General features: G+C 43.7%; 1 protein-coding gene across 1 annotated transcript in view; it reads left to right on the forward strand.

Moving 5' to 3' along the window:
- Positions 1-27,598, forward strand: part of LOC117417398 (low-density lipoprotein receptor-related protein 8-like) — a 66,937-nt gene that overhangs the window by 33,136 nt on the left and 6,203 nt on the right. The window contains exons 4-15 of the mRNA XM_059035196.1: positions 7,676-7,804; positions 14,470-14,844; positions 16,351-16,473; positions 16,567-16,689; positions 17,727-17,846; positions 17,993-18,118; positions 19,473-19,644; positions 22,009-22,236; positions 23,184-23,302; positions 24,454-24,593; positions 25,151-25,292; positions 26,342-26,494. Of these exons, the coding sequence (XP_058891179.1) occupies positions 7,676-7,804; positions 14,470-14,844; positions 16,351-16,473; positions 16,567-16,689; positions 17,727-17,846; positions 17,993-18,118; positions 19,473-19,644; positions 22,009-22,236; positions 23,184-23,302; positions 24,454-24,593; positions 25,151-25,292; positions 26,342-26,494 (1,950 nt within the window). The remainder of the gene's footprint in view (positions 1-7,675; positions 7,805-14,469; positions 14,845-16,350; positions 16,474-16,566; positions 16,690-17,726; positions 17,847-17,992; positions 18,119-19,472; positions 19,645-22,008; positions 22,237-23,183; positions 23,303-24,453; positions 24,594-25,150; positions 25,293-26,341; positions 26,495-27,598) is intronic.

Raw genomic sequence — 27,598 nt, forward strand, 5'->3', positions numbered from 1 at the left:
ATGCTGAATGGGAAGTGGACACCGGGGTTGGGTGGACAGGACATGTTTCCTGTGTGTTTTTATGCTATCAATGCTTTTCCTTTCACAAGAACTGCTGTACAGTACAATTAAAACATTAAACACAATCATTCACAGCTTGCAACTGCTGACAGCTGTCATTTTTAATAGATGTCTTTTTATATTGGAAAAGGCATTCTTAATAGATGTCTTTGTATCTCAGCATGACCATGGGTTTTCTAAAAGAAATCTGACGGCCACACAGTAAGATAAAGAATCTGGTGTGCTGATCGAAGTGGAGTATTGATCTTGGAACACTAACCAAATTAGTATTGATTTGGATTCCCATCTCCCAAGTATATTTTATATATTTTTATATTTCCTTGTGGGATAGTGTGTGTTAGCAGCACAAGAACACAACAGGACTCCTGTTGCATAGCAGCTTCCTCCATTCCAGGTTTTAAAATGAGTCTGATTGGCCTCAGTGTGTAGGTAACAAGCTCATGGAACAGTAGGAAACATGGAATAGGTGGAACTGTATTAAGACATCTTTGGACTGTGCGTGATGTATAACGGAAACTAGGTAATGCTTTATATTGCGTGGCATAAATTAATATTAATTGCATCTTAATGTTAAATTAATATTTACTAAATATGCAATAGCTGGTTTCTTGCTAAATGTTAACCAAATGTCGATTGAAAATGTAATTGCATATCATAGCCATTTATATTACGTTTTGCTACCCTTGAAAATGTGTAATCATTTCCCATTGTTTACATGTTTGTAAATGTTAATGGAAAGTAACAAGGAATAATTGAACGTAAATTTAATATCAGTTGCATATCTATTAAATATTAATTTAACATAGGAGGCTGTGTGGTCCAGTGGTTAAAGAAAAGGGCTTGTAACCAGGAGGTCCCCGGTTCAAATCCCACCTCAACCACTGACTCACTGTGTGACACTGAGCAAGTCACTTAACCTCCTTGTGCTCCGTCTTTCGGGTGAGACGTAATTGTAAGTGACTCTGCAGCTGATGCATAATTCACACACCCTAGTCTCTGTAAGTCGCCTTGGATAAAGGCGTCTGCTAAATAAACAAATAATAATAATAATAACATTAATTTAATATCAGTTGCATATCTATTAAATATTAATTTAACATTAATTTAATATGCAATTGCATCTCTATTAAATATTAATTTAACATTAATTTAATATGCAATTGCCTATCTATTAAATATTAATTTATGCCACGCAATATAAAGCGTTACCGGAAACTATTATTTATTTATTTGGCAGATGCTTTTATCCACAAATAGTACATCAGTTGGTTCGACCAATTTGTTTATGCTTTTTGAACCCACTCATGTCTTCGACTTCACAGCTTTGGTTCCTTTTTTTGGAATGCAGAGTGACATTTTCTCTGGGGTCGAGTCCTGGCAGTGGAATCTGTTTCCGTTTACAAGCTGACTAAATGATGGTGCATGTTGATGAGCCACGGGGCATGCAGCAGACGGGAGCTTGCTGGAGCAGCACAGACTTTAATGCATGCTGACAGTGTCAGGCAGCTAAGCAAAGAGAACCTTTCTTAACCTTTCCAGGGTCAGGCTGGGTTAATCTTTGCTGATATAGATTATTTGTTTGTACAGACTAGTACATGTGAACCGCTGGAATGTGCAGAGGACTCTTTTTGACTAGTGGATTCAGGAGTCTTGTTTAATAAGTGAATGAGGAATCCTGTAAGCAGTGCTCAGTGTCGGTTTCGGTTCTCCACTGTGCAGGGAAGTCGATTTCCCTGGACGAGTGTTTTCTCACAAGCTGATACCCCGTCCCCTTGTCATGCATGCAGGGTTCAGCAATGGCATCGTAAGCACACAGCGCTTTCCATTACTTGTGCTGGTAGAACGCTGGGTCACTGTCTGCTGTAGTACTGCAGAGGAGGCATCTGTACCTGTGCCTGTGATACTGATAACAATCAGTGTAACTGTACATCCTGGGGCTAGCGCTCCTGAAATCCATGTTCCCTCAGCACTCTCCCCACATGCTATGCTGTTTTGCCAGTTACTTTTTGCATACAAAGGAGGGCTTCAGTCAGATGCCCAGAAAGATTTCAATTTCATGCATCAAGCCATTCAGCAGCTGTTGATGCAGTTTCCCACGTGGGTGAGCAGGGCGCTTTGTTTTTCATCCCTGCTGCCCCACACTGCTCTCTGTGGGAAGCCCTGCATCTCAGCAGAGCATCATTACTGTTTAGTGGAGCTCTTTGGAGAAGGAATATTCATTTAGCCCCATCCAAACTGATTTAGCTTCTCGGATTGAATCGGATGTTGTTAGAGCGGTTAAGTTAAAGGCTTGACAACAAAGAACGTGAATCTGAGTAAATTCTTCAGTGATTAAAAATGCTGCTTTCCAGGGATCTGCTTGTCTTCAGTACACAGCTGGAGCAAAACTAATTACCATTCATCACCTTCCTGTGCCTTCAGTGACACACATACTTACAAGAGTACAGCGAGGAGCTGTGTCATTACAGCCCTGCAATGCCAGTGTTGCATGAAGATTTACCTTGAGAGACTTGCAGGAAACCAGTTCTGAAATATTAAAGGGTTTTCAAAGAAACTGAAGTACTGAAAGGCTGTCGGATGTGTCGCGTTGTGCCCAGTATACTGGACACGGAATTGGTTGTACAATTCCAATGTACAAACAACACAATAAAAAATAAAAAGTTTATTCAGTGTGCTGATCCCAAAACAATGCCGGAGGGAAAGAGACAAGGCAAGAGAAGGTTCAAATCCTTACTCTTCAGAGAAGCTAGATGACAGTCACATTTCCTTCATTACCCCACGATGTGGTGTGTGGTGCTGGGGCATGAGAAAGAGCCTGGATCTGATGGGTTAAACCATGTGTTGGTCCAGTAGTGTAGCAACAGATACCATATATTTAAAGTGAGAATACATGGCTGCTATAACATGCCTTTCTTCCAAAACTGAGACCTTCAGTATATAGTGAATAAAAATACTCTGCAGGTAAGATTCGTGGAATTATTTTACTCGCTACAACCACTTTGAGTGGGATTTAAATTCCCATTTATAAAACTTCACAACAGACTGGAACTTCCCTTCAGTGCACAGCGCGCTGCATCCCACAGCGCATACAAATCTGCTCTGAAAACAACCTGGTCGGCCACACAAGTTGCAGCTCAGGCCATTAGACAGCTGCAAACAACAAAAACCAACACTCCAGATGTCATGTTACCTTGAAGCTTCCATGCCTCTAGGAAGGAGAAGAGACACACAAACCACTGGGACTCCATTCTATCCACACAACAAAGAGAATAACTGGAATGCAAATGCTAGGTTCTAAATGCTAGGTTCTACTTATTTTTCCAGTGTAATGCAATGCAGATAAAGTTAATCTTTATTCCTCCCTGCTAGTCTATCTGGTTTGTTTTAATTAGAGAGTGTGGTTGAACAGTGATCCCTGTTTCTGCAGGTTCATCAGAACCAGGAACCGCAGCCTGGCCCTGAGCACAGTGCTTCACGGCACTCTCTATATTCATGGCATTCAATTCACACACCTGCTGTGATGCATAGCATACAAAACATAATCACAAGGAAGAAGTATAGCCCGAGGGGAATGCATAGAAAGCACGTTCTTACTTTTAGATACATTATCAAGAGGACCTGTCTTCCTGTTAATAATCCTGGGCAGGTCTGGGATGTTCAGAGAGTGCAGAGTGTGTGTGTGTGTGTGTGTGTGTGTGTGTGTGTGTGTGTGTGTGTGTGTGTGTGTGTGTGTGGATCCTGGGGTGAGAAAGCCTGTGTGTGTGGATCCTGGGCTGATGAAGCCCGGGCTGCCAAGACCATTACAAAATCTGCCCTTCATGCTGCTATTAAAAAAACACTAGCACCATGACCTAAAGCTGATCCCGTTTCTGCAAGCTTAAACAAAGCCAGCCCCCAATGGACGCATGCAGTGTGATCTCGTATATTAATCACTGGGTGTCTGGCTGTTTGTGTTAATGTGGGCTAATGGCAGTAAAGCTGTTCTTTGAGCACTGGGGTACTGCAAACGCATGTGCTGTTGAGTCTGGTTGTTTCCTATGCTGTCTCTTGTAGGCTGGCATGGAGCGCAGGTGCTATTGTTGTGGTTCTGCAGCTCTATGCATTGACTTCAGTGGCTGTTTAGAAAATTGCTTTACTCTACAACTGCATGTGTGCATCATGCATCAGGCACAGGGCTCAGCAGCTTTGTGTTCTACCCCTAGCACAGCAGCAGGCACCTCTTCTGTACTACAAGCAAAAACTCCATAGGGTACAACAACCCATGTACACGTGCATGCATCTATCCCTTTCTTTTTTGGAGGGGATTTTGTTTGCTAAGCAAATAAGTCAACATGCCCTTATTTCTAGACCCAGGACTGCAAGCAGAAATTCTCCTAAAATTTGTAAAACATTGTGCACTGAAAATGACATTACAACAGTTGAAATAAAAATGATATAAGGACAGCGGCCTATCAGTTATTATTAATTGTTTATTTAGCAGGCGCCTTACAGAGACTAGGCTGTGTGAACTATGCATCAACTGCAGAGTCACCTGCAACAACGTCTCGCCCGAAAGACAGAGCACAAGGAGATTAAGTGACTTGCTCAAGGTCACACAGGCTGAGCCAGGATTTGAACTGGGGACCTCCTGGTTACAAGCCCTTTTCTTTAACCACTGGACCACACAGCCTCAATGCATTGGAAAGCTGGAAGATGGAATAATTTCAGATTCAGACATGTGATTTTATAATCCAAGCCTCTGCTACACCACAAGCTTACTAATAAATAAGCTTCTTCTTTTAAACACAGTGCTGTACGTCTTTAAAGGACAAACCCTTCCACACGCCAGCTAGATATTATCATACTGCCCTGATGAAGATGATGGCACAACAGAGCTATTGGATTTATTATGGTTTCAACAGGAACTAGACAATGAATTGATCATTCCAGATTAGGCAACAGAATTAAAAAGATAACCGAATCAATCACTTTACCATCGCCTTAATGTAAACACAGCAATTCAGGAAGCTTATAATGTGCGACTTTCTGTCTCGCTGTTAGAACGGAATTCGTCAACAATTAATCAAAACCGTATTAGTCTGCAGATAGCCCACCTGAGCGTACATAATAACCATGTAATCATGTTATGAGAGCAGCCTCGTAACGCCCTCCCCCTCCTCAATGATACCTTGGAACACATGGATGACTTGCACATGGAAAGGATCCTGCTGTTTTGGGTTTGTCATACTCTTAAACATTTACTGTAGTGTTTTTTTTTTTTTTTTAGATCTGTTTTAAATAAACACTATAATGTAGATTGGTTCAAACCACCACAATGTATTTGGAATCCACATAACAACTTCTCTTAAGCTGAAGGAACACAAAGCCACTTTGTGGCTTGGAACTTGGTTTCAGGAGACTAGGTTTCAGGTCACTGCATCAGGGGAGACTTGGGGTTTGATAGAACAAAGCTGCCTCAGACTAGGCTTCTGGAACCAGAAACCCTCGGCTTACATTTACAATTTTGGGCCTAATAATAATAATCCTATTAGTAGTCGTAGTAATATTTACTATATTCTCCTTTGATACATTTGCCCTGGGCTGTACGCAGGTTTAGACCACGGAAGATGTAATAACAGTTGATATTGCCATCACAATGGCTCTTGTTCTCATTCTATCTCGGATAACAGTGGGAATTAGAATTTGTCACACCGCACTCTGTAAAGACTATGCCCCTCTGCCCCTGACGGTTATTCGGGGTCTAATTAAGAGAGACACAGATATACAGACACGCGTTGAGTATCTGAACAGCTCAGCAGTGGTGAGGAAGCCAAACAGCGGGTGCTGTTTAGTCTTAACAATACAGAAATCTCCTGTACAAATGTGGATTTGGTTGAGGTGCTAAAGTGAGTCTGTCCTTTCCCATATCTACCGCTCGCTTGAAGGGACTCTCCCATCAGGGTCTGCGGGAAAACAAACTTTTCTTATGACTTTTTCTTGGACAAGGCGCTTAAAATTGATGAAGCTGAATTTAAGGATTCGACTGAAGTAGGTTTATGTGCAGGGAGGACGTGTTTTGGATGAATGGAAGGTAAATGGCAGCAGGTCCCTCCTCACTGCTGCCAGGGTGAATGATAAAGCATTGAGTGAATTAAATACTGGGTCAGATTCACAAAGCCTTTTAAATTGTGTTTTAAAACTACAACAAAAACAGTTTGATATTTATATAACAGCCTTTGACTTTACACTATTTCAGCAAATCAGCTCTTTTTATAATACAAGTCCTGGCCAGGATGAGGCTAATAAAGAAGCGCTTGGCTCTGGGAAGATTCAGCTCTCTGGGGCGGAATCAGTCCAGATGCGAGTCTAATACCTCTTAACCATTGAGCAGCCGTGCAGTGCTAATCCATAACTCATGGACTGGGCAGAGTCCTCTCAACCGCAAAAACAGCTGAAGAATAAAATGAATTGACTAGATGTGTCCTGTAAGAGGGAATACAATATTTTTGCAACATTTACAAACCATGGTAAATAGTCACTATATATATATGTGTGTGTATGTATTTATATCTATATGTTTTAGACAGACAGACAGACTGCACCTGTCTGTCCTCTTCGACATGTTCTTGTAATGTAGCATGTACTGCACTGGAGTTGTTTCCACCATCAGCACATAGTATAGCAGTAGGCTGGAACTGGGCATGGAAAATGGGTGTGCTGCTGACTCGCAGAGTGGAGAAACGCTGTGAAATCAGTGGTCAATCGAGGCAAGTTTAGGTACTTGTCTTATGTGATTTTTTTCAAACTAAATTGTAGGTTCTGGTATTTAATAATAATAATAATAATTATTATTATTATTATTATTATTATTATTATTATTAGTATTATTATTTGCGACTCGTATTCTGCCCTTGCCTTTCCATTCAGAGATGGATGGGCTGAGATGCTAATTGATTACAGTTCAGTTTCCAGGTACAATGTTAATGCTCTGTGGCCTGCTGGTGTATGTACAGTGCATGCTGTTTGTGCTACAAGGTGACTGCAAACAGGGCAACACCGCCACACAACAGGGCTGAACTGTCACAGCTGTGTTTAGGGGTGTTTCTTAAGCTGAGGGAACACTATGCCACACAACGGGGCTGAACTATCACAGCTGTGTTTAGGGGTGCTTCTTAAGCTGAGGGAACACTACACCACTTGGTTTCATTAGACCGGGAGACCTATTTTGATGCAGCTTTGCTGTATCAAAGTAAGAGGTGGCCTGAAACCTAGTCTCAGGAAAACAAGTTCCAAGGCACAAAGTGTCTTTGTGTTCCCTCAGCGTTAGTTCCTGGACTCTTGCTGACTAGAGGTGGTCTCTCTACCCACTTGTGGAAACCCATGGGACCCTGGTGCTACACACCAGATCTCCCCGACCTGCCATGAGTACGTTGGATACAATAGCTTGCTGAAATGTCCACACTTTGTAATCAACATATACAGTGGTGTATGTTTTGACAGCTCTGTACAGTGCATGCTGTGTACTACCCCTCACAGGAATCAATCATTGGCTGCACTTTGATTTTTCACAGGGAACTGATTACGGGCTGGGTTTCCTCTTGGTTATTAACTGCCTGTTTCCTTTCTCACCTGATAGGCCGACAGACGTGCCCGCCTGAGAAATTCAACTGCGGGGGCTCCAGTAATAAGTGCATCCCGTTGTCATGGCAATGTGACGGGGAGACAGACTGTGAGAACGGCATGGATGAGGCTGAGTGCCCTTCAGGTGAGGGTGAGAGAGAGAGAGAGCTGCGAGAACACAGCACCCACGTTCTAGTGAGAATCGGACACAAGCACAGAATCGGAGCCCATTCCAGAGCGAGAGAGAGAGCTGCGAGAACACAGCACCCACGTTCTAGTGAGAATCAGACGCAAGCACAGAATCAGAGAGAGAGAGAGAGAGAGAGAGAGAGAGAGAGAGCTGCGAGAACACAGCACCCACGTTCTAGTGAGAATCGGACACAAGCACAGAATCGGAGCCCATTCCAGAGCGAGAGAGAGAGCTGCGAGAACACAGCACCCACGTTCTAGTGAGAATCGGACACAAGCACAGAATCAGAGCCCATTCCAGAGCGAGAGAGAGAGCGAGCTGCGAGAACACAGCACCCACGTTCTAGTGAGAATCAGACACAAGCACAGAATCAGAGCCCGAGAGAGAGAGAGAGAGAGCTAGCTGCGAGAACACAGCACCCACGTTCTAGTGAGAATCAGACACAAGCACAGAATCAGAGCCAGAGAGAGAGAGAGAGAGAGAGCTAGCTGCGAGAACACAGCACCCATGTTCTAGTGAGAATCAGACACAAGCACAGAATCAGAGCCCATTCCAGAGCGAGAGAGAGAGAGCTGCGAGAACACAGCACCCACGTTCTAGTGAGAATCAGACACAAGCACAGAATCAGAGCCCGAGAGAGAGAGAGAGAGAGAGCTAGCTGCTAGAACACAGCACCCACGTTCTAGTGAGAATCAGACACAAGCACAGAATCAAAGCCCGAGAGAGAGAGAGAGAGAGAGAGAGCTGCGAGAACACAGCACCCATGTTCTAGTGAGAATCAGACACAAGCACAGCATCAGAGCCCATTCCAGAGAGAGAGGCAAAGAGCATAATTACACTTAAATGAGAAAAGGTGGGCGGCGCTGCAGAGCGGTTTGGAGCTTGCAGCGCACAGGCAGGTTTCTGTGTGAAGTGTTTCCATCAATCAGAGCTACAGTAGAATGTGCTTCAGACCCGGCCACATCAGCTTGATCAGTCTTTCTGACACCCCTGGTAAACCCAAGGTTTCTGTACCCCAATACTCACATCAGCCCAAGCACTGTCAGTAACTCAGGGCAAACATTTCCAGAAAGTCTAATCATTTGACCATGAAACTGGGACGCTTAAAAAAAAAAAAAAAAAAAAAAAAAAAAAAAAAATTAAGGAAGGTCCTTTAGAGGTTTAATATAAAAATCATAAAACCATATAGATTTTTGTATTTATTTATTTATTTATTTCTGTTGTGAGTCAGCTATCGACAGTTTAATTTCCAGAAGTTGATGAAGCTCCCAAGTAAACATCGCCCAGCAGAGTCCCTGAAGGCTCGAGTCAGCGGAACGGCTCTCTTATCTGGGCAGAGTCATGTTTTAGGTGGAGAGAGTCCCTGATGCATTTTCATTGTAAGGAATGCTTGGTGTCTGCCCCCCTGCTGGTTTGTGTGTGTGGACAGTATGTGGTTCAGGGAAGTGGCAGTTCTTTTGATTTTCTCCTCTCTTCTCTGGTCCCTCTTGGCACTCTCCACTTGCTGTGTCTGCGCAGAGAACGGAATGGAAACTCCAGTTCGTCTCACCAGTCAGCTACCTGATTAGAAACTGCAGCAATCTGGAATGGCTGTGTGGAAAAGCTTGATGCCCCGCTGTCAATGCAATGAGCCACTCAGCTCCAAACAAAGCCTTATCTGAAGCTTTCAAACAGCTCCCCCACGCATGACTTAGCAAGGACACATCTTTCTACAGCACACACTGCTGTCATACTGGATGCCTACTACTTTCCCTTAATACCTCTTTAATTATAAACGCCTAATCCGGCTTTCATTCGTTCACTCTAGCTAACGTGTTACTATCTTAACCAAGGTCTTGCATTGGTGCTTTTTGATTTCAAATTGATTTCAGTGCGATGATGATGGCAGTTTCTGGATGTGTAGAGTATAAGCCTCATTTAAGGCAGTTCTCTTTCCTCTTGTATCCATTGCAATGAGACCTCATGTGTACTGTATGGAGGGGGGCGGGGGGATCGATGGACCAGCAGTCCATGAATTACTGAGTAGCCAGACAGCATGCAGTCTCAGACAGGGCCATCACTCCCTCTGAGAGCAACACTGTCTCTTTAAGAGGTGCAGTCTGGATTCAGCCTGGAGAGGGGGTGGGTCTGCTCTTCAGTTGATCTACACTTGTGTAGATCCTGGAAATAGGAAATGAAATACAGTGCCTCTGAGTCTCTTGTAGGGTTTTTATATTATATTACAAATACATCAGTATTTAGTTCAAGAAGAAATGAAGTATGGGGTAATATGTTTGCAGCAACCCCCCCCCCCCTCCAACCCAGAACTGCTCCCAGACACCAGCATTCAGAATCTCCTTGGTTTCAAATACTACATAGAAATGGCCGTGGTTTAATAAGCATGTGTGCTCGCGGGCAGTGGGTTTCTTTTGAACAAATAGCCCAAAATCAGAGCAAGAGATGGGAGAGCTTTTAACAAAAAGCTGCCTCTGCATGTGTCTATGAATAATGCATGTCCTGATGTGAATGTAAACCTAACAGAAGACAGGCTGCACCTTCGCTGGTGACACCATGCAGCACAGATCACCTCCCGTGATCAGACTCTACAGAGCTGTGGTCCCCGAGGCTTTCCTTGTGTCTAATGCATGCACTTCTTTAAAATGAATTACTTTTGCTAATTGACTGGGGAACACATTACGCATGCAAAACCCTGAGACAAGGGCTTTATTGACTTTGAAAACGCTTAAAGTTGAACCTCTCAATTCGCGGAAACGCAGAATCATTTCCGCTGGACACGGAGGGCGTGTTTGTTAGTTCAGTAGGCGGATGGAGCAGGCTGCTGTAAGGGCTGTGATGGCAGGTGGTTGTTTTGCATTTCGTTGCGGTGCTGTGGGATATTCTCCCCTCATCTCTTTACTTGCCCCTGCTTAGCCCAATCGTCCTGCTGTGTTTGCAGTCTTTTACTGGTTTAGTCCCACGAGAAGACATGTTTCAGATAAACAATCAAAGATACAGAATAAAGCATGCAACAGCTCAGAGATTGAGGCATTCAACAAGCACGCCTGTCTGCCTCAGGATGGAAAAGAATTTGTACAAAACAAAACAGAATTGAAACAGCAAACGGTTTTAAACCACTAGCTCACAGTTCGTTTTTTCCAATCTGCAGATTTCTCCTCTCTGCTGGGAACAGGTGCTCACAATCTCCTTTAACAATAGATTTGTATATACTGTACAGTAAATTGGACGGTGAAGTACATGGGCTTAAAAGCTACAGTTGAGGCTTGGAGGTTCAATTGTTTTCCGTTTTTCTGTCTGTGTTTTATTTTTCTTTTACTATGTTTCTTTTTTTCATTCCATTGGATTCTGCAGCTGGCTCCAGAAATCTTGCAGCAGGTTATTGCAGTCTTTTGACAGTGTGTGACAATAGCACAGATAACCTTCATTTAGAGTTTAGGACTGTAATAATAAAAATATCGATATATTATTCAAGTAGAGAGAGCCCTCCGACTCGAGCAGGCAATCCTCCCAAGCCACTGAAGGGATTTGATACCAGACCATAAGCGAACCAAAAAATGAGATTTCTGTCGCTGCACTAAAGACTCTCTGGATCACTGCTTCATTACCCAGCCAGGGTCCAGCTTAGCTGAAGGATTAGGCAATCGTTGGTGTAATGGGGGTTTCTGGTGGCCAGCTGTCTGGAGAGTAGGCTGCCCTGTCAGGGTCTGGCCAATGGGATTAGAGATAAGAAGCCTGCTCCTGCAGTCCCTGCTACTGAGAGAGGGGCATAAGCCTGTTCAATTAACACATTAAATAAAAGGGCAAAGAGTGTGGCAATCACTTTCCTCCCATTCTCTGAAACGTCCCAATCTGTAAACTAGATGAAAAACTCACGAGGCATTACTCTCTGCTCTTTTTTAGTGTTTGACATGTTTTCAGTATTTCATGCATGAAAGGGTTAAGGAGAGCAGCTGTGCTGTGATTCAGTGCAGCGCTATCCACTCTGAGACGCACTTCAATCTGGAATTATCCGTCATAATAGGATTCCAATAAACAGATGAATCCAGGAGTTGCTGCTGACTCGCAGGGACTGTTGTGGTGGCTATCCTCCTGCGTGAGTTTTTAAAATCCATTTCCCTAACGCTAAAGAGCTTTGGTGCTGTTCCTGAACTTTTCATTTCTACAGGGACTTTTTTTTTCTACAAGGCTGTTGGTTAAACTGCATGGCCTGGATGCCCACCCCTCCTTGTTAAGCTCCATTGTTCACGCCTCTGCGTTTCAGTTATATATGCCAGTGTAAAGGGCAACAATATGAAATAGTGTGTTTTTAAGAGTTTAACCTTACTGAATTGAAATAACTCATTGCAGCACAGCAAAGTATCTGTCAGAAAGTTTATGGTAAGTTTTTTGCACCCCTTACTTTTACACATACAAGTGTGTTTAAGAGTCGACGAGGATGTCAGGTTTGACTGCCTTTCCCAGCCCGAATTCTGTTCTTTCAGAGGCAGTTCATGTTTAATAGAGTCCTCTTTAGGACACACTCGGTTCCTAACGCATTGTAAATGCTTGGTTTCCTGGTGACAGTAACGCTGATAGTTTGAATCAGCCTGTCTTTGTTTGACTTTAACAGGATCCACAGATAAGGCTGACGTCACTCTGATTGCTGTGAGACAAACGACGTGTGTGCTTGACGGGTAGCAGGGAAGGCAGTGACTTGTGAGCTGGATTCTGGGTGGGATTGCGAGGGAGGACAGGGATTGTCGAGACACGAATGGCGAGGGAGCAGGGAGCTGTGACCTGTGACCTCGAGGTCGTGGCTTCATTTCCTGCCCATGTCTGCAGTGATTGCTAATCACTTCATTTGCCTGTCTCCAGGGGCGGGGCTTTTCTACAGCCCACTTCTGATTGGATGCCCACAGGTCTCTTGCACAGTTTGTGGCACTAATTGAACAAGAATTGAGCATATACCTCACACCCCCTAGAGAGTGTCCTTCAAAGGAAAGGTTGCACCGCCTCGGGGTAGACTGAGGTCTCCTTCACTACCTATCCAATGAATGAGTATTTAATAGTGTACTGTAAAGTTCCTCAGTGAACGCCTGGTTAGGACACCTCCTTGTATTAATACCAGGATAGCGGTTCCCTGCTTCACATCAGTACTGACAGTGAAACATGCTTGGAACTGGCATTGCAGCTCAAGTAATATGTTTGAATGCAATATTTCTGTTAAGCTACTGTTTGGAGCCTTGGGTACAAGTCTAAACCCCTTTCTAATCTGTACCTTAAAAACGCTGAGGCAACCTCAGTTTCTTGTGACTTACTGTATGATAGATCGCATCCCTGCAGCTCCGTTAGCTGTGTAGTGTATTTCCAAGAAGTTATTCCTCATCCTTATTTATAGCTGTAACCTTCCAGGCCAGAGGTCACCTGCCGTCTCGGCAGACCATCAGTACAGTAGGTTACCCTGGTAACCACTCGCTCGGAGGCTGGAGCACTAATGCATTCACGTCCCCATGGTGATTTGTTAGGCATTTATTGGTTTAATGACACTGATGTTGGTTAAACTGCATGGCCTGGATAGGAGGCTGTGTGGTCCAGTGGTTAAAGAAAAGGGCTTGTAACCAGGAGGTTCCTGGTTCAAATCCCACCTCAGCCACTGACTCTAAGCAAGTCACTTAACCTCCTTGTGCTCTGTCTTTCGGGTGAGATGTAGTTGTAAGTGACTCTGCAGCTGCATAGTTCACACACCCTAGTCTCTGTGAGTCGCCTTGGATAAAGGCATCTGCTAAATAAACAAATAATAATAATAATAATAATAATAATAATAATAATAATGTGGGGGCAGGTTTTTCTTCTTCTTTTTTAACCCTTTCTTGATGTGAAACCACAAAGAATCCTCTTATAAAAGTTTTACTATGGTGGAGTGTGCAGTTTTCCTGTGCTTTTCCTATGGGTATACTATGCATTTAGCACAGTGCACCCTGGTTTGCCGTGTTTATCAGTATGCTTTACCATACCTCGCTGGTATTTTACAGTACTTCCCTGTGCTTTACCATGCTTTCATTAAAATGTTTATGGACTGTGATCGCGTTCAGGTCCGTGTGCTCTGAAGCCACCCGCTTCTCTGACCTTCCCTCTGTATGCTGGCTCTTTGGAAATTGACATTGCCATTGTGTTAATACCACCTTTCAGGTTAGCCTGTTGTAAGGATAACATTGCGATTGCCTCCCATTTAGTTTCTACTGCTGGTTTGTTTATGTTGTTGCTCTTGAAGTGATACTGGTATAATTGGAATAATGATCTACTCTACAGTACCCATACCCAGGAGAGTCGTGTTGTTTGTTTTGGATCTCTTGTTCACTGTCGTGTATGTTCTCATTTATTTTTCATGTCTAAGGATGCATTCACGTACATATAAAAAAGAAAAATGATCACAATAACGCCCTGTTTCCATAAGGGTTTGTGGCTTTGTGTTCCCTCAGCTTAAAGACTAGTGAGGAATAGTAAAGCATATTAATAAAGATAGCAAAGCAGGGTAAACTATGTTAATAGTATGATCATGAGAAACCATGGTGGAGAAAACTACAAAAATGATGTGCAAAAAACAGTGTGTTAAAGCCCTGTAAGAGACTGTCTGTATCCCGCAGACGTGAAGCCCTGCCCCTCCAGCGAGTTCCACTGCCGGAGCAGGAAGTGCATCGCCCCCATCTTCGTGTGCGACGGGGACGATGACTGCGGAGACGGGAGTGACGAGGAGCGCTGCTCTGAGCCCGCCTGCGGCCCCCTGGAGTTCCGCTGCAACAACTCGGCCTGCATCCCTCAGCTGTGGAGCTGCGACGGGGACCCCGACTGTCCGGACCGGTCAGACGAGTCTATCGAGCGCTGCGGCCGCCGGACCGAGCCGGAGAAACCACGCTGCACCTCCGGAGAGTTCCAGTGCGCCAGCGGGGAGTGCGTCCACCTAAACTGGAAGTGCGACGGAGACTCCGACTGCAAGGACAAATCCGACGAGAGCAGCTGCCGTAAGCGCCCATTTTTATTATTTATGTTTATATTGATTTATTGATATTGGAGCACTGGATGAAATTGCTGTCAGAAAAAGAAGCCAGTCTTGACAACAGAGCCTGGTTCAATAGCTGGAACTAGACGAGTACAATCGCAAAATGTTCTGGCCATTGCGTGTCAGAGGCACGTGTTGTTTATAAGAGGCCTCTCTTTGTTGAGTTGATCTTTAACCTTTACAAGGAGGTTGGTGGCTTGTTCTGCCCTTCAGTTCAGAGCCTTTCTGTGTTCAGTGTTAATCTACAATGTTACTAAGCTTCTGGGATGGTGCACAGGTGTCCTAGGTTGCTAAGCAACAATGAGGAGGAGCCCCTGAATGAAAGCCAGAAATGCTGACTTCAGCTGAAGATGGAAGGATACTTAGAGCCAGTCTGAGCAAGCTTAAAGCGTCTCATCCTGGTCAGAATCTGTACAAGAATATCATTCATTCAAAATGAGATTCAGCCATGACTGATTGATTGTTGTTATTATTCATGCATTTAAAAGCTATGAAAGAGATAATAACCGTGAATTATCTCTCTCATACACGCCCCAGGGGAGTGGCGAGGGTGTGGTTTCCACTGAGGGACTGCTGTGATACCAGCGATTCCATGTTCTTTTAAACGTACACCCCCCAAACTTAATATAACCAACTCCGAGACAACATTGACTATCTGTGGTCCACCCTCTTCCCTCCCCTAGGTTCTCTGCAGAAGGGCGGCTGCTACAGAATGTGCAAATTGCTTTGGGGCTAAGTGCCCGGTGCTGAGCAAAAACAAATTGGATTACTGCCGATTTTAACAATCATTTGGTTTCAAATAAATCCAGGTGAAACAAGGCAGAGATGTGTTTCATCTGAAATGCTGTGCTGAAAGAAGGTGCTACACAGGGAGTAGTTAAGGAAGATGTGCAGCAGTGTGGAGTAGTGGTTAGGGCTCTGGACTCTTGACCGGAGAGTCGTGGGTTCAATCCCCGTGGAGGACACTGCTGCTGTACCCTTGAGCAAGGTACTTTACCCAGATTGCTCCAGTAAAAACCCAGCTGTATAAATGGGTAATTGTATGTAAAAATAATGTGTAAAAAATAATGTAATTAAATGTAAAAAATAATGTGATATCTTGTAACAATTGTAAGTCGCCCTGGATAAGGGCGTCTGCTAAGAAATAAATAATAATAATAATAATAATAATAATAATAATAATAATGTGCAGCTGATAATTTAGTTCATATAGCCCGGTTATGATTATTTTTAGCATTTGAGCTAGAAATTTGATAATAGCACTTTGCCTTTAACATATTTTTTTGTACCTTTTCAATGCAGTTTGTATTTTGGCGTCGAAAAAGAAAAACCGCACACTGCGTCCAAATGTCACGCAGCAGGTTTCTTAAAGAACGCGTGGGATATAAATGTTCTGTAAGTGTAAGAAACGTGATTTGATGTGTAATAAAGTAACAGATATATCCTTTGTGCTTTTTTCTAATGTAAGCCCTTGTGACGTGCCGGCCTGATGAGTTTCAGTGTGGGGACGGCTCCTGTATTCACGGCATGAAGCAGTGCAACAAGGCACATGACTGTCCGGATTACAGCGACGAGGCAGGCTGCGTGAATGGTAAGTGTCAGAACTGTGCTTCATGGAATATGGAAGGGTATTGGGTAACGAAGCTTATCTGATGTATTTCCATGTCTCTCTCTGATGCCGCAGCGAGCACGTGCGACGGACCGACGAGCTTCCAGTGCAACAGCGGCGAGTGCATTGACAGCAGCAAAGTGTGCGACTCTCACAAAGACTGTAGAGACTGGTCTGATGAACCCATCAAGGCATGTGGTAAGGTTACGTGTTACGTGTTCGAGCCATACTTTTCATATTCCTGCTCAACTTTTCCACCACTGTTTTTTACAGTGTGTGTCTGCAGCGTGTGTAACTCATTCTCAAGTGATCTCAGGCTGCATTATGGGATTGCAGTGTGCATCTGTTTTGTGACTGTTCCTTGAGAAATCCTGCCAAGCAGTCACACCTCCTATCAGCCCAAAATGAGTCAGACCAGCCAGATACTGCACTACATTATCAGTATTATAATAACAAACCTGGGAAGGGGCAGACTAATATTTATTTAACAGTCCAATCCTTATACCTGTCTGAGCAGAGGCATTCTGTGCACAAAAAAAATCCTCTGGAAGAAAGCTGCAGTTAGTATGAAACGAGCGTTGGTGCGGTGGGATTATGTAATTTAGCAAATCCATATTTAAAAAAATAAATAAAAGTAAGTATTGCCTAACTGTGTCACAGCACCTTGTGGGTCTTTTTACTAGAGCTCAGGAATGCCGCTCTTTATCAGTCTCTGTTGCAATGAACTCATCTCGATATTGAGCCCTGTTTTGTGCATGCTGATTAACTATATCCACTTTTTCGACCACTGCTCATGCTGTCAGGTTACAACCAGCAATAATGACACTTGACAGTCAATCACTCGCCCTGAAATAATAACTTCAGACCGCTCTGCAAAGAAGCACATGGGTACATTATTTATATGTATGCATTTACTTAAATATTTGGTGAATTATGGCATAAACAAAGTTGTTGTTTTTTTTTTTTTTTTTAAGTTCCCTGGAAGTCAGAAAGATATTTTTGTTCCAGAATCTTGTAGTACAGTCTGATCAGGGCAGGGGCTTGCAATCCATTATCCTCCTCTGAGAAATGGAACTCTGTCCCCTCTAGAACCTCTTAAGACCCAGCCTAGAACAGACTTCATCACTGCCTCCTCCCGTACTCTAAGGAATGCCTCCTGTCAGTTGCTGTCAGTGTCTTGCATACCTAAACCCGCTGGAGATGCTGATCGCTGACCTCTTGTTCCCCCTGCGCAGGCTTCAATGAATGCGCTGCCAACAACGGCGGTTGCTCCCACATGTGCACGGACCTGCGGATCGGCCATCAATGCGAATGCCCGGCGGGATACAAGCTGCTGGACAAGAAGACTTGCGGAGGTAATTGACATGCAGGCAGCGGCTGCCCTTTGCAGTTCAGACAAAAGCTGCAGCCCTTGTGACTGTGGCACCCTCCCCCTACCCCCCTACCCCCCGCCGCGCTGATCCGAGTGCCGTTACTGATGGGTTTCAAATGTCCCTTTCAGACATCGACGAATGTGAGAATCCGGACGCATGTGGTCAGATCTGCATCAATTACAAAGGAGACTACAAGTGTGAGTGCTATGAGGGCTATGAGATGGATGCCGTGACCAAGACCTGCAAGGCAGTGGGTAAGGCATCCCAAGTGACAGGCTTGCTTGCTAGGATACAATGAGGTCGCTCGGTCAGTCTGAAAGGGAATTCATGTTCACACACGATAGGGTCTTTTTCAGATCTTCTTTCTGGAAAGATGTATGCATTCACTGACAATTTCAATAGTATTAGCCACACGGTTTTATTTTGTTGTAGGGTCCTGGTAATTGGGGGCGGGGGTAACCTTCTATAAGGAGTGTAAAATCACCGGTCTATAAAAACCGCTAGTCCCTTGAGCAGCTGTTACTTGCTGGTTTTCATGCTTGAACCAAACAGACCAACTTCATGTTTCAACAAACCAAATCCTAAAAGTTCAAAAATGGATTTGCAAAATCGGACCCGATTTTGAAAGCAGTATACTATACAGTGCATTGAGATACTGTATATTTAATATCTTTTGAAGCTATGCTGCCGTTTACAGTATTTAACCCTTTCCATCATATTGCAACTGGATTTGTTTCCCCCCCCCAGCTGTTAACAGTAGCAAAGTGCTGTTTGTAGCCCGTGTGTCTAATTGTGAAGACATTCACTTGCATCTTCTAATCAAGTCATTGTTATGTTTGGCAATCCAGCCACATTAAAACATTGCTGAATGTGTATTTGAAATCCCAATTGCATGTTATTATGTATCATCACGTAACCTGTGCTCGTTTCTATTCTGTTCTGCAGGAGAGATTTGTATTGAAGGGTTATTTAAGACAAGGCTTTCTCTATAAAGTATGAAATAACAAAACATATCGCAGTGCTCTGTTCAGATAAAGAACATGATGGAAATGTCTTCTATTTATCATCCACTGAACTAGCATTCTGCAGTCCCAGAGGGATTCGCGTTTGTCTGTGTGTCTGCCTGCATGTGCTTTGTGTGTGTTGGGAGTCTAGGTGATATTGTCATGGGATTAAATGCAATCAAAGAGGTTATGGGTGAGTAGACTAATCCCTCCCTGGGGGTTTGCTAAACAAGTAAATAAGACTCTTTTCCCCTCCCTTCAGGAACAGAATCAAAAACCACAGACTTGATGCCACCAGATAGGAGCTGATAATGCAAAACAGAGCTGGGCAGAAAATTCTCTTCCACTCTCCCTTGAGAAACATTGACGTGCCCTTAAAAACAATAGCAGTCTTTACTAATTAGTGCACAGGTCAGGTGTTTTAATCTGCATGCTTTCATTACATCTTTCCTGGAGCTTCTGGTTGTCCTCGCAGTGTCTTATGAATCAGTGGGTGATGGCATTTTGGTGGCACACTTGCACCGCTTTCCCAGCTGTAAATGGCTAATGCTGTTGTGATATTCTGTGATTTTTTTTTTAAAAATGTATTTATTTTTCCCCCCAGGGAAAAGTCCATACCTGATGTTCACGAATCGGCACGAAATCCGCAAGATAGATCTGGTGAAGAGGGATTACACCCAGGTGGTCCCCACGTTGAAGAACGCCATTGCCCTGGACGTGGACGTGGCCACCAACACAATGTACTGGTGTGACCTGTTCCACCGCAGGATATACAGGTAAAGCCAGGGGCAGGACCCTGCTCCTCTCACTGCTACTACAAACCCAGTCATGAGAAGATCACAAACATGTACGAATGGGAGCAGGCTGTTCTGCCCATCAGTGCTCCACCGGCTCCAAGCACAGAGCTTGTAAATCTTCAAGCTTTGTAAAGTCTTCTAGGATCCCAGTGATCCCATTCCATACCAACCCTCGTCACACTCTCCTAAGTCTCCACTTCATTTCCAACTGTGTCCTGTGGTCCTGGTTTCGGTGCTGTTTTTAAAGTGTCGGCTAGGGATTCACCCCTTGTTCCAGATGTGCAGTTATGATTCGAAGCATTTCCAGGATATCCAGCTTCTGGGTACCACAGCAATGCAAAATCTCCATGCAGACCATTCTTTTCTAGTTCAGTCATTACAGTTGCTTGTTCATGGGCATTTTAAATAACACAGGCTTTTTGTGTGGGTGCACATTTTGCAAGTGAAAGGTGTGTGTGTGTGTGTGTGTGTGTGTGTGTGTGTTATTTGTTGCCCTTCGCACAATACAGGTCCAGGTTTTCTGCTTGTCTTTGTTGAGAAATTGACAAAGCCCATTGTTTCTTTTGAACACTTTCAGCTTTTAGACAACAATGACGGCAGCTTACTGAACAGACCATATATTTAACCTCTCCATTTAAGATAAAAGAGGTCGCTGTCAGCAGCACAACAGCCACAACAGAATCCGGTTTAAGTACAGTTCTGTCCTTGAAAGGATGATTGGGGCTTCATTTGTGTGCTGTCATAAGCTTGCTGCCTGTAAAAAAACACAAAGGGAAGCCAAATGCCTTGTAAGAATGAATACTCTGCCATGCAGATTAGTACTGATCTCATACATTATATGCGCATAAACAGTCTGCTAAAGAGCAGCTATTTCATTCAAGTGATCTCCCAGGGATCCACAGCGTGAATAAGAAACAAGAGCAGCTATTTCATTCACGTGATCTCCCAGGGATCCACAGTGTGAATAAGCAGAATCAGGCTGACTGGGGTGTTTTGTTTTGGCTGGCACGGCTGCATCTTTCCTGCAAACAGCACATTGTAATGGCAGTGAAACAGGGCTTGCTTATTTGTACAGGTGTCGAATCACCTAGTTTATCACAAGCCGTAAAATATGAAGATGTGTAAATGTCTGCAGTCTGTGACCCCCAGCCTCAAATGAAGTAAATGTATTCTGCACAGCTAGATCCAGCGGGGCACGTTTTCTCCAGATCCAGCGGGGCACGTTTTCTCCAGATCCAGCGGGGCACGTTTTCTCCAGATCCAGCGGGGCACGTTTTCTCCGCTCTCATTGTGCCACCAGTCTGTGTCTAATACAGCACTGCTTCTTTTTATACTCTCAGATCAGCCGGCAGAGGAAGACTAACAGCTGCAAAGGTCACAACTATTGGAGAGTAACTCATGCAATTCATGCACTGTATCTTAGTCTGTTTTTGTTTTTACTTCACATCTAAACCCAAACTGAAAGCTAAACACATATTTTTCACAGTGAAAGATTTGTATGTATTCATTTAGAAGGCAGAATTCCCAGGGAGAGAATTGAAGTGAGTGAATGCCCTTTTATTCAAGGTTAAAACCGCACTTAACGTAGGCTAGATGCAAGCAATAACAAGTCAATTTCCTCATTGGTTGCGTGCTGTAAGTAGTGTCACAGCCCCACTCGGACATGCTTGCTGTGTGGTGCTGGCTTGCAGTGTTCCACTTTCCTGCATGTTTTTCTTCTCTTCCCAGCCTCTTTAAAACTGGGACACAGCCTCCCTAAAAATAGGGATCTCAGTGGATCGTCCAGCACTAATAATAACTTAAATTAGAGCAGAGGTGCTGGCCCTCATACTTTTGACAAAAAGTTCACCCCCCAAAAAAAGGTCTAATGTACTTTCTGCCCCGGAATGGGATGAATAAGGCATATTTTTTTATATCAGCATACATACACTTCATAAATCACCAAACAAAGCTATAATTATGAAATATTAGTATGCTAGTAAATGCATAAGACATTTACTGGCACATCAATGCCTTTTTAAAATATTATTGTGACTGTGCATCTTTCAGTCAGACCTCACACCCAGGTCCTGAGTCGTTCCTGGTTTTACTTTGATCTTCATTAGACACACCCGAACTTGTTCCCTATATATTGTGACCATTCAAGCGCTTAATAAAACATGGAACGGATCAAACTGCTATGAGATCGCTGTCGTGTTCCTATCCCTACATACTATATTGCTTTCTATAGAGATGTTTCTGGAGGTGTGGCATGCAGTGGACGCTTCCCCTCCACAGACCAAAGGATGCAACGTGGCAATGTGCAGTGTCTGTTTCTCACGCTCTCTGACTTTGCCATTCCAGCGCCTACATCAACAAAGCCAGCGACGCATCCCAGCAAGTGACCCTCATTGACAGCTACCTGCACTCCCCCGAGGGCCTGGCCATGGACTGGGTCCACAAGAACATTTACTGGACCGACTCGGGGAACAAGAGCATCTCTGTGGCCACTGCTGACGGGATGAAGAGAAGGACGCTGATCACTAGTGAGCTCGGAGAGCCGCGGGCAATAGCAGTGGACCCCAAGCAGGGGTAGGTGTGAGCCCAGTGCTTGAGGTAGAGCACAGGGATGGAAACAGGGTTTCATTAGGAAGCAGCTGGAGCACAGCAGCTCACAGGTATTTGCTAACCATGGCTGGTATTCTGTACGTGCTCATTAGAGCCGGGACTAATTATAACCACAGTCCAGATGCCGACATACTTTTGTAGTTGCACCATCGGTACTGTAGTGGAGTCACTTTGTAGCTGCACAGTTGGTACAGTAGTGGGGTCACTGCCTGCAGTGCACAGGTGTACCGATTCAGTGGGTAATGTTTGGTACAAGCACAAGAGTTTGGTACAAGGACTGCTTTTTTTTTTTTTTTAGCTGACGCCCTTATCCAGGGCGTACAATTGTTACAAGATACCACATTATTTTTACATAGAATTACATTATTTTTTACACATTATTTTTACATAAAATTACCCATTTTTACAGTTGGGTTTTTCCTGGAGCAATCTAGGTAAAGTACCTTGCTCAAGGGTACAGCAGCAGTGTCCCCCACCTGGGATTGAACCCACGACCCACGAGTCCAGAGCCCTAACCACTACTCCACACTGCTGCCCTTTTGTAGCCTTAAGGTTGTATAGAATTGACGCAAGTTGATTAAAATGAAGAAACGCTTATTGTAATGGACATGCTTTCAGGACTAATTTCATAAAGCAAAGCTTAAAGTCATGAGAAATATAAAGTTCTTTCAGAATCAAATAAAGCTTTCAATTAATGAAGCTGTTCTAGTCTGTTTTTATATGGCTCAGAGCTTTCTTATTATTAATTCATTCATTAATTATGAAAAAACAAACACAAAGTCCTTGCTGAAATGTGTTTGTGTTCCGTTGGTGATTTTCAGGCATTCCAACCCACTGTAATGTAAAGTAGTGATTCCTGGCCTGTGTTTGCAGTGCACACTGGTAACCTGCTGGCGGTTTTGATTTCGCAGGTTCATGTACTGGTCAGACTGGGGGAACCCAGCCAAGATCGAGAAGGCTGGGCTGAACGGAGTGGACAGGCAGGTCCTGGTCTCCCACAATATAGAGTGGCCCAACGGCATCGCACTGGGTAAGGACTTGTGGAAGGGGGTTGTGGGTGTCTGCTGACAATGCCACATAGGTGCCCAAACACAATCTCATCTTCATCTGCTTGGGGATTTGTTTCACTTTTTGTGTTACCCACATACCCTCCTGGATTGTATTTTAACCACTAGATCCTTTCTAACCAATCAGAATCCTAGTCCCTAATATATACTGTGTCACCATGCACTCTGGTGCTTGGTGTGTTGGTAGGTTCTGTAATAGAACCAGAATCTAAAAAACATTCCCTCATTGCAGCATCTTTGGACACCAGTAGAAGAGATTTGTATTAAATAGTCAGCTTGTTTAAGGTAATGAAAAGCTGTCAGTTGGTTTGTTGGAGTGAACTTCTTTCAAGGGTCATTGTCTACAAAGTAATGGTTTACAATAGAAACAATTTGTATTTTAAGTGCTGTTAACTGGGAAATAACCACGTCCGTGGTAATGTGTACAAATCTCTGCAGCTTTTAAAGCAAATAAAAGTGCTGTGATATGACCAGTGAAAGTGATTGCTCATTATGAGTTCAGTGCTGTGATATGACCAGTGAAAGTGATTGCTCATTATGAGTTCAGTGCTGTGATATGACCAGTGAAAGCGATTGCTCATTATGAGTTCAGTGCTGTGATATGACCAGTGAAAGCGATTGCTCATTATGAGTTCAGTGCTGTGATATGACCAGTGAAAGCGATTGCTCATTATGAGTTCAGTGCTGTGATATGACCAGTGAAAGCGATTGCTCATTATGAGTTCACCGCTGTGATATGACCAGTGAAAGTGATTGCTCATTATGAGTTCAGTGCTGTGATATGACCAGTGAAAGTGATTGCTCATTATGAGTTCAGTGCTGTGATATGACCAGTGAAAGCGATTGCTCATTATGAGTTCAGTGCTGTGATATGACCAGTGAAAGTGATTGCTCATTATGAGTTCACCGCTGTGATATGACCAGTGAAAGCGATTGCTCATTATGAGTTCAGTGCTGTGATATGACCAGTGAAAGTGATTGCTCATTATGAGTTCAGCGCTGTGATATGACCAGTGAAAGCGATTGCTCATTATGAGTTCAGTGCTGTGATATGACTAGTGAAAGTGATTGCTCATTATGAGTTCCCTTGCTCAGCAGAGGTTTTCTGTTTCAGATTTGCTGAACAAGCGTGTCTACTGGGTGGACTCCAAGCTGCACCTGATCTCCAGCGTGGACTTCAGCGGGGGCAGCAGGAAGGACCTGCTTTCATCTCCACACCACCTGGCCCACCCATTCGCCCTGACAGTGTTCGAGGTAATGAAAGATCAATCAGGACCAGTGGCAGCATATCGTCAGATGGGATATAGCCAGTTATTGAATGGCAGCCAGGACTGAAATTAGATTTAAACCCCTTGGTGGTCAGGAACGCGTAACAGATTTCAGGTAGGAAGTCAGGTTGGTTCAGCATTGGCAGTCAGTGTCATTGACTATATATCGTCAATGTTCTCTCCATGATAGCGATAGCCTGCATGAAAAAAGGGTACAATTACACCCTGTACTGTCGCTGCTGTTAACACGTGTTGCATTTTCACCCCACTGTTTAATTATTAGTGCTAAAAAGAAACCGATAAACATGTTAAAGTAACACATTTAGACAAAAGTGTTTTGACGAGAAGTCTTTGGGCTAAATTCTTGTTGAAAGGATCTGGCATAGATTGTGGTTTGATATGCAGTGTCTCTCTGGGTGAGGCGTGCCTCCCTTTAATATCGGAGCCTTCATTTCCGTCTGCCACAGCCCGCTTACTATTTTATCGGAGGAAATCATCTTGCCTGTCCTGGTTACTGTTTCACAGTTCTGTTTCTTCTTGCAGGACAGGGTTTATTGGACAGACCTTGAAAACGAAGCCATTTACAGCGCCAGCAGGCTCACCGGACACAATGTTTCCACCCTGGCAGAACATCTGAACAACCCGCACGATATCGTTGTGTTTCACGAGCTCACACAGCCCAAAGGTAAGAGTCTGCAGCCAGGACCTCAAAAAAATAACCAATTGGGCATAGGTTCAGAAAGACAGGCCACGCTCTTTAGCTGGTGCAGAAAGACGGTCCGGTGTAAAACTGTACTCCTATTCTTTCGAATTAGGGTTACACTGATTTTTAAATCTTTAGCTCAATATTCAAATTCTCTCAGCTGGCCGGTCGCTGAAAAGTCCGGCCTGTCTTTCTGCACCAGTGCCACCGATTTGAAATGTGCACCATCTCAAACTGTTTTATTAGGCTCAGTAAAATATCAGAATTCAGCTTGAAGTCTGCTTTTTAAACCTCTTGGCCCTGTACCAGCATTGCCTGGTGGAGACCTCTTCTTGGGGTCTGGCAAGAGTTATCATCATTATCTTAATAAGGAAATGTATTCTGGTATCAGAGACTGGGAGCAGCCACCCTGCCCTGTGCCAGTGTTGGTCCCTGTGTTCTCTATGAAGCAGCAGTGGTATGGAGACTGCGGGGTCTGGGTACCACTGCACTGATTAACCCCTCTGTGACTGGCCTGGTCCTGATGATGTCTGTCAGCTAGTTTAGCAGCCCTGATACAGCCCACTCTGTGCTGCACCAATGTCAGGAAATTGCTACTGGCACTCATCATTTTTTCTTAGTAACATTTTTTAAAATTAATTTCAGATGTCATTCAATAATCATCATGTCAATTCATGAAATGTACAGGGAAAACACATACAGCATAAAACATGACATTAACATACATTTGGAGAAAATAAATACATTCTCAGGAGTGCTTTCAAAATGAATTGAATCTAATACTTCTGCATAACGCTCTCTAAGTAGGTAAGTAGGAGGGGGGAGAATTTATCCAGTGCCTTAGAAGAATCTTCTTTGCCACCACAGTAAATAATGCCATAGCATTTTTTTTGATCATGCCCATTTTGATCACTTGACATATCACATAAAGAATTTGACACACTGATCATGTTATTTAAGTTCTGTTTGCCACTGCCCTGGCATTTGGAGGCGAGGGAAAGGGAAGCTGATTTTGTTGTCTTCCTTTGCAGCTCCGGACAGCTGCAACGTGGGCTCTGTACCGAACGGTGGTTGTGAGTACCTGTGTCTCCCTGCCCCCCAGATCTCCGAGCACTCCCCTAAATACACGTGCGCCTGTGCAGATGGCATGGAGCTGCACCCTGACATGAGACACTGCCAGACTGGTAAGAGTGTGTTTTTAAAGCGCTCAGTATCACTATGCATTCGTTCATGCCAACAAGCAGCATGTTGGACTCCCTGCTACTATTCTTAAGCCAGCGGTCTGCCATATCTACACATGCCTCTTTCTACTGCTTGTTTTGTGTTTTTGAGTTGACAGCATCATGCATTTAATTGATTTGTCTGTCTAAACAAAGGGAAAGACTCGGGTCGATAGTTTGCTATAAAATTGAAATCCCTGTCTGTACCGCTGCTCTATTCACACCTGCACTTGTGATAGCTGGCTTTGAATTATGTGGGTTAGTTCAGATGGTCTGAACAGCGTGAATTTACTGCCCTCTGGACAACCCTGCAAAAGGTCTGTCCTCACTAAAAGATCAGCAAGAACTGTATGTTTTGGATGATTTTGAAAGCAATCGTCTGTACGCTGTTCAGAAATTCAGTTTGTCAGGCGGTCTGACCCCCAGCTACCGCTTTCTAAAGAAGTGGCAGTCAATTCTGCTGATGAGGGGGGAGCACAGATGCTTATTAAAGCAATGCACTCCTGCTCTGTTCTGCGGGTGCTATTAAAATACGGGAATGGTAAGGACCTTGACTGGTGTTGCTGTCTTCTGTCCGCTGTCCAGCTTTGTATCAGTTGCACACTTCGACAGTGTCCCGCTTTCCTATTTTATACTTTTTCATTTGTTTTGGTTTTTTTAGACTTATTTTCTGTGTGGCATGTGCATCCTGATTTTTTTTTTGTATCAGTTACATTCATTATTAAGAAGAAAATATGCACTAATTTTTTTTTGGTTTACTTTACAACTCTTTCATGCATGAAATATTACAAATAGCTGAAAAAAAGGAGTTTTGGACACAATTATTTTTTTCGTTGAAAATGTTTTTTCCATTGCTTTATATGGGGAAAAATAAATGGCATTCTCATATGAGGTCGTGATGCATTTGCGACTTCCATAAGTCCCCATATATAAGACTAGAAGAGTTTCAGTGTATCCGTCCTCATATGAGGTGGCCGTGCATGAAAGGGTTAACTGACATTGCTGCACACAATAATGGGAGAGGATTAGGAGATTTGTTCTTGGAGAACAGTGTTAAATATTCATGAT

This window comes from Acipenser ruthenus, chromosome 12 (genome assembly GCF_902713425.1).
Source record: "Acipenser ruthenus chromosome 12, fAciRut3.2 maternal haplotype, whole genome shotgun sequence".
Taxonomy (NCBI): Eukaryota; Metazoa; Chordata; class Actinopteri; order Acipenseriformes; family Acipenseridae; genus Acipenser; species Acipenser ruthenus.